Source organism: Rhinichthys klamathensis, unplaced genomic scaffold (assembly GCF_029890125.1).
Source record: "Rhinichthys klamathensis goyatoka isolate OS25496 unplaced genomic scaffold, OSU_Roscu_1.1 h1tg000931l_1, whole genome shotgun sequence".
NCBI lineage: Eukaryota > Metazoa > Chordata > Actinopteri > Cypriniformes > Leuciscidae > Rhinichthys > Rhinichthys klamathensis.
In genome coordinates, this window is record NW_026607261.1 from 64997 (window position 1) to 78848 (window position 13852).

A 13852-nucleotide genomic window follows, 5' to 3' on the forward strand; every position below is an offset into this window, starting at 1 on the left:
TAGATGAGACAGTGAATGGTGTTGACCCTGGCGGGGGGTTGCAGACCCCCCTGTTCGACTGCTCCTCAGACTGGGACAGAGAAATTAAGCGTACCGGTGCCTCTGAATGGAGGGTGTGTACCATAAATCAAGGCTATTTCATCTCACCCAGGTGAGTGTATATGCGAGTTCACATGTAAATAATGATCTATTTTTCCATCAGCTTTTATTTTAAGCATCTTAGGCTAAAGCTCATAGCTGCTCATAACTTTCATGTGGAAAGTAAATGTAACAGAAACACAGGTATGAGTATGTACAGTACAAATGGGTATTGTTTAAGTGAACATGAATTATGGTACGCTTACACGACAATGATGTATTAAAAACGGAAAGGTGTGTCCTTTCCATCCCTACACGTACAGACGACAACATTGTCAAAATGATCACGGATCCGCAACAAAGATTAAAAACGCTGTTATACATGCCAGGCTAGTAGTTGGCGATGTCACTTTGTAAAGAAACACTATGGACCTATAGACTGAACATGTAATACGCATGCACATGACGCCCCCATTTTTACAAATTCACGTTCTTGTAGTTTACATGGAGACAATAAAGGAATCGTTTTTAATAACTTGCACTTTGAATCCCCTTTTCTAAAGTTTATGTTTTCAGGTCCCAAAACACCGTTGTAAATGAACGGCCAAAACACATAAAAAGTTTTCTGTTTTTAGTTGTAAACGGTGTTGTGTAAAAGGCCCCCTATAGTCATCCTAATAAATCTCCTGACAGGATGAGGATAACTGATTAAATGATGACAGGTTCATATGAATCTGCTCAGACAGACAGGAATGCAGTAATCCTCTGGAATGAAAGCACTGATCCACATGCAGTTCAGTATAAGGTCATTGTGTTTATAATACTAACACAAAGAAGAGTCACGTATTTCATTGTGCTTGACAGTTTCAGGAGCCGTTAATGTGGAATTTAACTTCTTTTTTTTTTGCTCTTTGCAGTCTCCCAGAGTTCTTTGTGGTTCCGGTATCTCTAGCAGATCAGGATCTGAAGCAATACGCCTGCTGCTTTTACTCCCAGCGCATCCCGGTGAGCGCCGTTTACCAGACTGGATTATTGGTTTTGGAGTTAGAGGGGAGGAAATCTACAAATCACTTTTACTACCCCAGTCTGTTTTGCTCTTACTCGGAGAGAAAGTCATTAGTTAGTGTCTTAGTTTAAAACTTTGCAGAATGAGAAATCATTTCGTATTTAAGCTTACTTGGTGGATGGATTTGCACTTAATAGTTGTGAGTCAACCATGTGTGTCAACATACATAGGCTAATCTTTTGAAGAGTATTTATGTGTGTATGTGCTTTGGTTTGTAGTTATGGTGTTGGAATCACTCCAGTGGGAGCGCTCTGGTCCGCATGTCTAACATCAGTGACCCACTGCAGCAAAGGAAGGTGGAGCAGCGGTAAGAAAGAGAGACAAGAAAAACATTTCTCACACAAGAAAAAATGTAGGGCAGGGCTTGATTTTCTCCATGGGGAATTGATTGGATCGTTGTGGTTTGCTATTGCTGTGATCTCATGTGAGTGACAGGTTATCCTGCCCTTGTCATCAGAGAAGAGAAGAGATGTCGTTGCAAGGGGGAATAGAAGTTCTTTTGATTAAAGAATACAAGCACACATGAATAAAAAAGAATTATAAAAAAGATGTGCTCGGATAAATAATTTAATGAATACTGCAATATTCCTTTTTTTTTTTTTTGAATTGTCAATTTTGATTTCATGGTGAATTTAAGGGAAATAGATTTGCTTTTAAGCCTAAATAAAGCACTAATAATACTATTGTAAGAAAGCAGATCAGCTTTATTTGATAATATTTGGGAAAATAACTGTCAAAAATATATAATTTCATTGCTTTTGAAATTTCATCAAATGTTGTGATTGTGCTTGTTTATTAATCTCAGATCTTATGAGCCTAGTAGGGTTGCCAGATCTGCTCATAGCCAAATATACAGGCTGTCATATTCTGTATTTATCACCAGTTAGCAGTGGTTAAATCCTCTGTGTTTCTGTAGGATTTCCAGTGCCATCATTAAGAGTCACCCCCTGCGCAGTGATGTCTTCAAGTCGGATTTGGACAAAAACCTCCCAAACATCCAGGATATTCAGACTGCTCTTCTGAAACTGAGGCAGATCTGTGTTATAGGTAATTAATATCCTGTTGGAGAAAGGGGTGATTGCAGTACACACTCAATTGACTTTAACTGTAGGAAATACTTACCAGGCTTCTTCATGTTAATAATTTAGCTTAAGACTGGGTTACAGTAGAGGCCAGGAATGTTTTTGGTTATTCCAAGAATCTCACACAGTGCTTCCTGCCATTAAAAACATGTTAGTTGATACTCTTACTAGTTAAAATATGTACAATTATTAAATAATCTAAGCTGTCTTTCAGTAGATAATCTGTTTATTACATTGTCCACTTTAGCTCTAATATGTCTTTTTGCTTGCTTTTGTATTTATATGCATATGCAGAGCCCTTTGAGGAGTCTGAAGAGAAGTGGCTGTCATCCTTAGAAAGCTCAAGATGGATGGAGTATGTCAGGTATGATTGAGAAACACTCAGTAGTCTCCACACAGCATATTTGAGTTATTTCGCGCCAGAAATGTTGGAAACAGGCATAGGTTTTCTGTTTGTGCATTCTCAGGTGTTTATTTAGGTCTCAACAAATCTGTTTTCAGATGTTGATAGTTGTGTGCACTTGTAAGATTGGTGTGGTATGTGTTTTTTTACAGGACATTTTTGAAGCATGCAATAGACGTAGTCTATATGCTGGAAAGCAGACACGTGTCTGTCATACTCCTAGGTAAGAAGCCCTTTTCTATTATATTATATTATTTTGTGTGGTAGTAATTTTCATATTTTAAACAAAATCATTTATGGCGCTGTCTGCATACCGGCTTCCACTGTAAGTGCAAACTTTTTTCTGTGGTAATCAGCATCCCACAAATGCTGTCCACACACATGAAGTTATGAATTACCTGGGATATTCCTTTTATTGTTCTGTTATCTCTTATAGACAAATGTAATATGTTGTAAATCTCATGTAAAGTGATAAACGATCTTGCCCCTTTATTCCGTATGTGTGTGTGAGCAGAGAAGGAGGACCGGGACCTGAGTTGTGTGATTTCCTGTCTGGTGCAGCTGATGTGTGATCCTCACTGCAGGAGTCTGCATGGCTTCCAGGGTCTGATTCAGAAGGAGTGGGTGATGGCTGGGCATCGGTTCCTGGACCGCTGCAACCATCTGAAGAAGAGTGACAAAGAGGAGGTAGTGCAGCATCCAGTATCTTATTTGTTCATGTATAAGAGGTACTTATATGTGAAGTAAATTGTTTTTATTGTTCATATTCTTTCTGTCTACAGTCTCCTGTGTTCCTGCTGTTCCTGGACTGTGTGTGGCAGCTGTGGAATCAGTACCCAGCAGCGTTCGAGTTCACGGAGGTGTACCTGACAGTGCTGGGGGACAGTATGTGGGTCCCTGTCTTCAGCACCTTCCTCTTCAACTGCCCCCGGCAAAGAGCAGAGCACAGCAGGGTTAGATGCTTTTTGACAAGTTTTGTAATTAGTTTTAGTTTTGCAATACACACATTTATACCATTTAAAAAGCATTAATGCATGCTTGATTAGTTTATTAACATCTCAGGGAGTTCTTGCACTGCCACTATCACCTGTGTCTCACTTGGAAAACTGTAAGACATTAAATATTAATCTTAGTAATATATAACATTTTTATATTTCATATACTGTATGTATATATATATATTATGTAATAAACTAATAAAGCATGCATTAATTCTTGATCTCCAGCTATATAAAACATGACAAATGAAGTATTGTTTTTTTATTATATTTTTCTTTTAAATATATGAATTCATTTTATGCATAAGCATGTACTGTCAACAATTCCACCAACTAACAGCTAAACTGAATATCAGCTATTTTACAATGAGTTTATATTTAATATCAAGAAATCAATATTAAAGGAGAACTCCGGCGCAAAATGAACCTCGGGTGTAATAACACATTGGTACAGACTAAATCGTTCCCTGAGATTTGTTTTCGTGATAATCGAATGTAAAGAGTTTTATCTCTAAAAACAGTTTAGCTTATAACGCTAGTATATTGGGCATAGCGTAAGCAAAAAGAGATCGCTAGTTAATACCATTAACAAGGCTCAAATTAGCCCCACACTAACACGGCAGCATAATGAGTGTCCTTACATGCAAACCGAAGCATTGAGAACTTCGTAAATGTATAGACAGTTTAATAAGAAGATACTTTACACAGACAGTACAGTTAGCACATACAGACAGGAGCCATCTTGTAAAACAGTCTCGATCAGTCAAACCACGAACACGGTGATACGTGAGCTGAACTGTGACTTGGAATCTCATATGGTCCGTTGTTTCCGGAAGAAAGCACTGAGCGCATAAGAGAAGCACTGAACGCAACAGAGAAAATAAAAAAATAAATATAATTTATCTTATCTTCAATATCTACACATACTGTTCGCTCTCCCTCGTGGTTTGATTGGTCGAGACTGTTTTCCAAGATGGCTCCTGTCTGTATGTGCTAACTGTACTGTCTGTGTAAAGTATCTTCTTATTAAACTGTCTATACACTTACAAAGTTCTCAATGCTTCGGTTTGCATGTAAGGACACTCATTATGCTGCCGTGTTAGTGTGGGGCTAATTTGAGCCTTGTTAGTGGTATTAACTAGCGATCTCTTTTTGCTTACTCTATGCCAATATACTAGCGTTATAAGCTAAACTGTTTTTAGAGATAAAACTCTTTACATTCGATTATCATGAAAACAAATCTCAGGGAACGATTTAGTCTGTACCAATGTGTTATTACACCCGAGGTTCATTTTGCACCGGAGTTCTCCTTTAATACTATTTTCTTTCACTTTTTTGACCTCTTTGAGCTGATGTCTACCCTTCTATGTCTGTCTGCCTCTTTCTCTCTCATCTCTTCAGGATTTTGCGAGCAGTAAGAGTATTCACCTGGGGCAGGACCAGGCTCTGCGCTTTCCTTCAGTGTGGGACTGGTCCCAACAATTTAGTCTTAAAGACCAGACTCTTTTTAACAATCCCCTGTACGTGGGAAAGATCGCCACCTGTGTGCAAAACGGCACAGTGAAGACATTCACACACAGGCGCAGCAAGGTGAACTCTCTATCTCTACTAGTCTGTAAGCCAGTGTGCTGACAATTTAAACTTCAAGTTGAAATCAATCCACAACAGAACACAAATTCTTTTTTTAAAAGGCTAAAGGTAAAAAAATGCAAACATCTTTTTTGCTTCTCCCTCAGAAAAACTACAGTTCCACGGTGCGGGGTCTGCCCTCCGCTATGCGAAATGGATCGCTCGGACCGAACGACACCCTGACACGCCGGAACTCCCTCATGCTGCGTCTCCGGTCTGATTTGTCTCAGGTGCGGGAGCAGCAGGAAACCCCATCGGAGCGCTTCATTCGGGACTGGTTCTCTCGTCCTGTTGACCTGCAGGGCCTGTTGCTGCCCCAGCTCCTCCCATCTCACCTCTCTGTCTGGAAGCTCTACTTCCTCCGCTGGGTTCCCGAGGCACAGATCCCGCAGGGCGGACCCATCACCGCCTTCCACAAGCTCTCATTGCTCACAGATGAGATTGAAATGCTCCAGAGCCAGTTGAGGCAGTACAATGGAGCAGGCTGTACTCCCAACAACCCACACACAGAGCACAGCAAAATGTACTTTAAGGTGACTTCGACTCCTCACCAGTCCCCTGTTCCTCCAGAGTACCTCAGCTCCTCGTTCCCCTTCTCTCCTATGGGTAACCTGTGCCGCCCAGGCATCCTGGGGACTCCTCTTAGCAAGTTCCTCAATGGAGCCAAGATATGGCTCTCTACGGAGACACTGGCTAATGAGACGATTTGAGGGCACACTGCTGGGATAGGACTGTGAGGTCAGGCAAACATGAAGATCTAAGGCTTGAAGATCTTCTCACTTGTATTTAGCTCTCATTTTGAATGTGCAGGCTTGTGGTACCGACAGTTACCTGTCTGTTGAGAGTTGTCAGTCGGTGTGGGTTTTTTGCACATGATTAAATATAAAGCTCCAATCGCACATCTTTCTGACTTAGGATTGTTTGGATCTGTTCTACACTGCCTGTATGGACTTTTCTCCTTGTTTTGAACTTAAAATACTTTGTGTGGAGCTTGTGGCATTAATTGGAAAGGACGTGGAACTTGTAACACTTTATATTAAAGTTCAATTTGTTAACATGACTTAATGCGCATTAGGTATCGTGAACTGACAATATAATTTTTATAGCACATATCAAAGGTTCATATGAACACATACGACCATTCAAACGTTTGGGGTTGCGTTTTTTTTAAATCAAAAATACTATGACATATTATTACAATTTAAAATAACTGTTTTCTATTTTAAAGTATTATTTATTCCTGTGATGGCAAAGCTCAGTTTTCAGCAACATTACTTCAGTCTTCCGTGTCACATGATCCTTCAGACATCATTCTAATATACTGATTTCTGAAGTATAAATTTCTTTACAAAATAAAAAATCTTACTGACCCCAAACTATTGTTTGCTAATTCATGTATTCATACTACATTAGTGAATGTTAATGTCTACTTAAAAATGTGTTAGTACAGTATATGTTGAATTAACATTAACCAGGCTTAATAAATGCTGAGTCTCCATACCTAATGCATTAATTGACGTTAACGAATTGAACCTTATTATAAGTGTTATCGTAGAACTATAACTTAAATCGATGGTATAAAATATACGTATATTTTATCTTTTAATCTTAAAATAGTTTAAGATTTCTTGAAACCTTCTGGTAAGGTCTAACTGTAGTTAGCTTTATTAAAATTAATAACCAAAATTGTGAATCTTGATATAGGAATGGACAGGGTTTATCAGCATAAACCCCAATAGCAGGCAATAACTGTGCACAATATGGGTGTCTCTCAGGCTGGCTGGATCCCTGTCTGTCAGACATTGCGCTTTCTGAAGCACACAATGGCTGTTTAAGTGACTGACAGCTGCTCGAGCCAATCAGCTGGTTGATTTGACAAGTAGTCGTGTAGTCAGTGTCTTAAACAGCATCCCAGTATAATTATAATTTGAGAAAGTTGTGCTAAAGCACCTGTGAACTTTTGCTTATTTTTTTTCAGTGCAACAGTAACCTTGGTCTTGGTTTGATATGTAGCCTCTTTAATTTTAGATTTGTTCTTTTAATTATGGTTGGGGACTTTTTTTGTAAAGCTTTAAATTTATATTTTTTTTTTTCTTTTTTTTTTGCTAGAACTGGTACTTACATTTTCCCCTGATGCCCTTTAACTAGTCTGAAGTAATGCACAGTATTTGTGTAGTTTACCACTAATGCTGTCAAGAGTATGAAAACTGTTTGCTTTAATGGCACGGTTTGATTTGTCAAACAGCACTGATATTTATTCAGTTATGCAAAGAAACTTAAACAGGGATATTGTACAAATCCTCTGTGCCTTGTTGTGGGCCCTGAATTGCAGTGTACCTGTTCTTTCTATTTTTACTCTGGATATGAAAAAAATGCTTCAAAACACATCACAGGAGTTTCCCCTCTGGTGTGCAAGTGGAACAACGCTGACTAATTCCAAAGCTTTGTGTGGAAGTTGTTAAAGATATCAGTGGTTGGACAGTTTTGTCTTTGTGGAGACTCAATAAAGTGGTTATTTTAGTTGTTGTTTGTGAACTCAGGGGAGCCTTGTTTTGTGGCAATATGCAAAATAGGGCTCTTCAGATTTTCATGCAAATAAAAGGAATTGCCACACTTGACTTAATATCTGCCTTTTTTGTTCTTCAGCACATTAAATATGACTTTCTAATAGTTTTAAGAGTTTAGACATCAGCAAAATCAGTCTTTAAATTCCATTTGTTTATGCTCTCAGAACATGAGTTCAGGTTAAACAAGCTGTATCCGAAACGAGTAAGGAAAACATTACAGAGCACTTCACTCAATAGTACTGCCCTCTTCTGACCACTTACTGCTATGCTTAACTGAACATGAGTATACATTTATTCATTTAGAAGGCACTATGCTCAAGTGAATCATAAAATGACAATGAATAAATATAAATGATATACTTTTTTCCCCATAGCTTTTGGATGATGCATTTGACTTATTTATTGAAAGATATACAGTGGACACACACAGGTAGTATTTTATATATAAGAAATAAATGCATATGCCTGCATTATGTATCAAAATGTCAAAACTTATTTAAAAATAAATATAGCACAAGCATATATTTGGTTTTAAAACGCCATAGAACATGTTCATTTGTTAATGTGATTAATGGGAACTTTTATGGATCCATGAAAAATGGCCAAAAATTAAATATACATTTGACATCATATATCAATGATTTTATTGAAAGATTTTTCTATGAATATAGTCCTTGTTCTCTGTAAGAAATACAAGCCATTTATTCTAAGAGCAATATTTGCAGTATGTTTTAAGAGTTAATAGTGAGAGTGTTTAAATATAGTCCAAAAATAGACTGGAAAAAAAACTCCAGGACACAAATATACAGGAAAAAGAAATCTGTATTTGAATAAAAATGACAGTATATAAGGTCAATTAGATTTCTCAAAAAACAAATAACTGTACATATTGTTTTTGACACAGGTTATAACATTACAACTTCAGCTTGCTTACAGAAATCTCTTTTTGTTTCTTCTTCTTTGCTGTCTGGTCCTTTGAGCCCTTGATTTGGCTCTTGACTTGGTCTTGTAGTTGGGTGAAGAAAGCTTGAGAGGAACGCAGGGCCTTATCCATGCCATCATTCTGTTGGAAAATACAGGAAGAGTTAGAAGATATACACGTAAAACCACAATAGTTAGAAAATATACACAAACCATAATAGTATAATTGCATATATTAATACTACATTAGACTTCAGTCACTGACCGTGAGTATTTTCGCTTTTCCTCCTTTAGTAAGATTCTTGAGAGTCTTTTCAACTTCAGCTTTACTCTTCTTTTTGTTGCCTTTCATCACCTCTTTGAGTTTTTGTCTCTTCTCCTGCTCATGAATCTTCAGACGCTTCAGTTTCTTCTTCTTTCGTCTTTCTCGTTTCTTATCGGTAGTGGTTTTCTCTGTGTTTCCAAGTATGTCTCCTGCCTTATTCTTCTCCTGAGATAAGAAAATGAAATGCATTGACACCTCATGGAGATTTTCAAATCTGACTTGTGAAAATGTTTCACAAAAACACTACAAAGCAAACTCTTTCTTAACAGGATAAACGGGAAGAGATGCGAGCAGACCGCACAAACCTTAATCTCCTCTGGAGCCAGCAGTGTGGCGTCACTGGCATTGACTGGAGCCACTTCCTCCATAGAAATAGAAGGCAAGTTGGAAACGACTTTCACCTCAGGAACATGCTAAACAGAAAAAGAACAACACTTCTTTAATAAAGAATGACTCGTATGAACATGCTTTTTTCACATTTCACACATGCAGGAATACACTATAGCTGGCTCGAGCCGCAAAAGATGTTTTACTCACTGGTTTTGGTGTGAAGTGGAAGTTTGATAGAGCATCCAGTTTGAGGAAAAGGGTGTCCATAAGTTTCTGGATTTCTACATGCGCTGGGTTCTCTTCCTCTTCCTTCTTGTCCTGAGGCCAATCAATTAATCAAAAAAAAATCAGCAAAGATTTATTTAAAAAGTGATAGTAAAGCCATTTACAATGTTACAAAAGATTTTTATTTCAAATAAATGCTTAAAGTTAAATTATTACATTTTAATAAATATTAAGCAGCACAACTGTTTTTAACATTTGATAATAAAAATAAATGTTTCTAGAGCAGCAAATCAGTAATAAAATTGACAAATATTACTATTCTTATTAAAGGGGACCTATTATGCAAAATTCACTTTTGTAAGGTGTTTGGACATAAATGTGTCTTGGCAGTGTGTGTACACAACCACCCTACAGTGATAAAAATCCACTCACTCCTTTTTTTTTAAATCCCCATAAATCATAAGCAGTGTCTCCCAACGACCTGTTTTCAGAATGCGGCTTTAGTGAAGTCACTAAAGCCACAGGCCCCGCCCACGAGTGTCGAAAGACATTGCCGTTTTAACTTAGACCCGCCCTGATCGAGTTCACCACATCCGCCATTGCTGCACTAATGAGAATGTCTCCCAAGCGTTGAAGGTTTTGTGGCTGGATGTATTCATTCACATAGCTCTCTCTATTTACTCCTGAAATCTGAGCCAGCCGCTGAAGACGAGGTGGGTTCATTTTGTCTTTGAAAAATGCTCCCTCAACTCTACCGAAATTTGTTTATGTACCTACGCACTTCTTATACTGTGTTTACTCAGCTCTTACAGTGATTTTCTGGAGTAAAACTGACGCTTCATCTTTTGTGTGACATACAATAAACTTTATTAAACTCATCAGTATATTTTGTGTCATCATTCAGACATGGTCCTACAGCAGGCTTGTATTAGTGGCTACAATCAATGACACATAGGTTATAACCGTAATTAAACTAAACTATACCTGTTCCAACTCCATACAGCATATATTCTCTGATTTTGTGGGCATTATTGTCCGAGTCGAAATGAACACCGTTACTGTGAGTTTCTGTTTTGATATTATCATCTTTCCGTGAGTTGAGATTGTTCACTGAGCGCGAGCTGGTTAGGCTCCGCCCCCTGTGCCGTGAACCAGCAGCTCATTAGCATTTAAAGGAGACACACTAAAACGGTGTGTTTTTCTCAGCCCAAAAAGTGACGATTTAAACATGCTGTAAAAAATTATCTGTGGGGTATTTTGAGCTAAAACTTCACATACACACTCTGGGGACATCAGAGACTTATTTAGATCTTGTGAAAAGGGGCATAATAGGTCCCCTTTAAATGATATATATAAATATAAATATAAAACTCAAAACACAATTTCAGTTGTAACCATACAAACACAAGTATGGGCAGGACATGGAAGAGAGACACAGTGGAAAGGACTCACCTGTGTCTGTTTGATATACTCCTGCTCATAAACCTCAGCCAGACTCAGTTTGCTCTTCTCGTGGTCCAGAGTGAGTCTCTTCTTATATTCAAACACCTCCTCTTTGGGCTTCTCTTTCCTTACCACATCATCCCACACCTGACACACAACAAATCAAACACAAAGAGCTCAGCAACCCTTTATTCAGATACTGTGTGACAAAAACATGGCGTACATTAAATGCATGAAACAAGCAGAACATTGTTCATTGGATTTATAAATTCATTTACTTTGTTCGCATTCAAAAAATAAGCCCCTCTACATAAACATGGAAGTCTAAACAAACCTGATCTTTAATTCTCTGTTTAATTATATCCTCAATCTGTAAGGTAGTTTCCTCTGTGATTGCAGGAGCTGCGAAGGAGAAAAACAAAGTAATGAACAAATCTATAAAGAATAAGCCTATAGCCTAATAAGCCTATTGCAATGGAAATCAGCATGAAACTCTCACCCATCCTAGAGGCCTGGTCAAACGCCACATCCTCTTCCAGCATGCTGTTCTCCGGTCGAGTCTGAGCGCTCACCTCTCCCGACAGCTGCCAAGGCTTCTCTGACAACGCAGCATTCTCCAGCTCTTCAATATGTTTTTGCATCTGTTTCAATTCATATCAAACCAGGGTTATTATTGCTGAATAAGTTTTTTTTTATTTTTTTATATTGCCTTAGCAACTAACTGAAATAAGTTTAACTTATTAACTTGAAAAAATAAATACTAAAACTGAATTAAACCTTATAAACCTATTTATATATATAAAACAAAATTTGAATATATAAAATATTTGAAAACTAAAAATAATAAATCAAAAACCAAATCAAAATATTAATAATAACAAGTATATTGAATAAATCCTACTAAAACATGGGTGTCCAATCCTGCTCACAGATTGGCCTGCCACTGTCCTGCAAATTTTAGTTTGCCCTCCATGATCATGTTTGGACACACCACAACTAAAACACTAACAAATCCATTGTTTGAGTGCTACTGGAAAGGTCATTTTAAAGACAAACCTTTTCCTGTCGCTTTTCAAAGGATGACTTGACCTCAGGTTTAAGCAGATTTTTTGCTTTTCCACCCAGAATGTCTTCCACTTCCTCCCCCTCACTCTCATCAGGAAGGTCAAAGGTCACCTTGCGTAAAGCATCTCTTGCTCTATCATCCATGTCATCCCTAAATGAAGAAGGGGAAAGCATTGGATCTCCGAAAGAAAATGCTGTATCACTATATTCCGTTAACACACAACAAAGACAGCAGTCATGACTTACTCTTCCATTTCAAAATCCTCCTCATTCATATCCTCTTCATCCTCCTCATCTTCTCCCTCATAATCATCATTAGATTCTGGTTCATTCTCTTCATCCGGATCTCTCTGTTCAGACTCTCCATCCACTGGAGCAAAGAAATCTTTGTACTTCATATCTCTGGAGCTTTTCTTCTGTAAAATTAAAGACATTGTGAGTTTCATGACATGTTACTTTAAATTTATGTTCAAAAACCCTATTACACCATCACCTTTTTCTGTTGTTTCAATTTGACTGGTTTATCAAACCTTAGTTCCTCCTCTTCATCAGATGGCAAATTCTGAAAGTAGTCTATGTCCTCATCTACGCTCTCCTTTCCCTCTCTTTTATCCATGTTATCCAGAAAAGCTTCCATTTCAGACAGTTTGAAAAACCTGTCATCCACTTCTGATGGAGTCCCATTAGATTTTGATAATTTGGTAACGGACTGTCTCTGTTTGGTTTGTTTCTCAAATTTATCTACATCAAAGTCCAAATCTGAGTCTTCGCCAGAGAAGTCGTCTTCCTCGTTGCTTGCCGATGGCTTCAGCCTCTGCTCAATTTTCTCCTCTTCATCTTTATCATCATCCTCAAGTTTATCATCATCATCTTCACCCTCAATCTCTTCTTCCAAACCATTATCCACTTCCCCATCCTCCTCCTCCTCCGTATCTTCAAAAAATGTTATCGTGTCATCTGCAACAGCTTGCTCAACTGACTTCTCAAACTGTGTCAGTAATGCAGTGTTCTGAAGCTCCAGCTCCTGCCAGATTTGCTCCTCATCAAAGTTTTCGATGGCCAGCTGCACCAGTGGACTGCCTTTGCCGTATGCAGGCTCGTGGACTTTATGCAGATCATAAAGAGTCTTGGTAAGTGATGTGAAGTCTGTTGCCAAAGCATCCTGTACACTGAATAAAGATTAAGAGCATAAAAGAGAAATGTCAATCATTCTTTCCAGAACCCATCTACTGTTTTATATCACCGTAATAACATATTACGATACTAATGATCTATTTACAGTTTAAAAATAAAACTACCATGAAAAAATGACATGAAAAGAGACATGTTAAACTGTACGAGCCACATTTTCACTTAACATATACGCGCAACCACAACGTGAGAGTTTTGCACATGGGTGGCCCGATACCAGTTTCGGCTCGTTTAACTTTAGAACACGTACTAACTCGGATGAACAACCCATTCAACGAAATATTTCATTCTTTCAACGTGCATCCAACCTGAGAAATAACTCCGGGTGAACTGTGTTGCTGCTTAAACGCTGTAAACAGCTTTCCAGCGTGCTGCCATCCCCGTTCGCCATCTCAGCTCTCACATGGGTCTCCGAGTGCGCTTGGTAAATACAACCCCCGGACACATTATACACTGTATTGCGTTCCACATAGAAGGTTCCACATAACTGCAATGTTTCTTAATTTTGAGAATTTACTGTTTGTGGTAA

At 38.2% G+C, this 13852-nt stretch overlaps 2 protein-coding genes across 2 annotated transcripts in view; one reads left to right on the plus strand and one right to left on the minus strand.

Annotated features, from left to right (window-relative positions):
* Window positions 1-6465, plus strand: part of mtmr10 (myotubularin related protein 10) — a 44977-nt gene extending 38512 nt beyond the window's left edge. Inside the window, exons 7-16 of the mRNA XM_056244140.1 lie at window positions 4-151; window positions 996-1083; window positions 1363-1451; window positions 2061-2191; window positions 2521-2590; window positions 2782-2852; window positions 3144-3316; window positions 3412-3582; window positions 5029-5217; window positions 5364-6465. Of these exons, the coding sequence (XP_056100115.1) occupies window positions 4-151; window positions 996-1083; window positions 1363-1451; window positions 2061-2191; window positions 2521-2590; window positions 2782-2852; window positions 3144-3316; window positions 3412-3582; window positions 5029-5217; window positions 5364-5966 (1733 nt within the window). The 3' untranslated portion in view covers window positions 5967-6465. The remainder of the gene's footprint in view (window positions 1-3; window positions 152-995; window positions 1084-1362; window positions 1452-2060; window positions 2192-2520; window positions 2591-2781; window positions 2853-3143; window positions 3317-3411; window positions 3583-5028; window positions 5218-5363) is intronic.
* Window positions 6466-8627: 2162 nt separating this feature from the next.
* mphosph10 (M-phase phosphoprotein 10 (U3 small nucleolar ribonucleoprotein)) lies at window positions 8628-13782 on the minus strand. The gene is made up of 11 exons (XM_056244141.1): window positions 13632-13782; window positions 12626-13301; window positions 12379-12548; window positions 12124-12283; window positions 11567-11708; window positions 11402-11469; window positions 11077-11214; window positions 9607-9717; window positions 9375-9482; window positions 9010-9234; window positions 8628-8886 (listed from the first exon to the last, which is right to left on the minus strand). Exons 1-11 carry the CDS (start codon window positions 13712-13714, stop codon window positions 8737-8739), a joined length of 2031 nt encoding a protein of 676 aa, XP_056100116.1. The 5' UTR covers window positions 13715-13782; the 3' UTR covers window positions 8628-8736.
* Between the last annotated feature and the right edge of the window lie 70 nt (window positions 13783-13852).

Excerpts from the sequence above, each read along its gene's own strand:
- mphosph10 (XM_056244141.1), bottom strand. The coding sequence starts at position 13,714 with ATGGCGAACGGGGATGGCAGCACGCTGGAAAGCTGTTTACAGCGTTTA. Across the intron at positions 12,284-12,378 it reads GAGGATTTTGAAATGGAAGA|GGATGACATGGATGATAGAG; the intron begins GTAAGTCATGAC and ends TTCTTCATTTAG. Across the intron at positions 11,215-11,401 it reads AACAGAGAATTAAAGATCAG|GTGTGGGATGATGTGGTAAG; the intron begins GTTTGTTTAGAC and ends GTTGTGTGTCAG.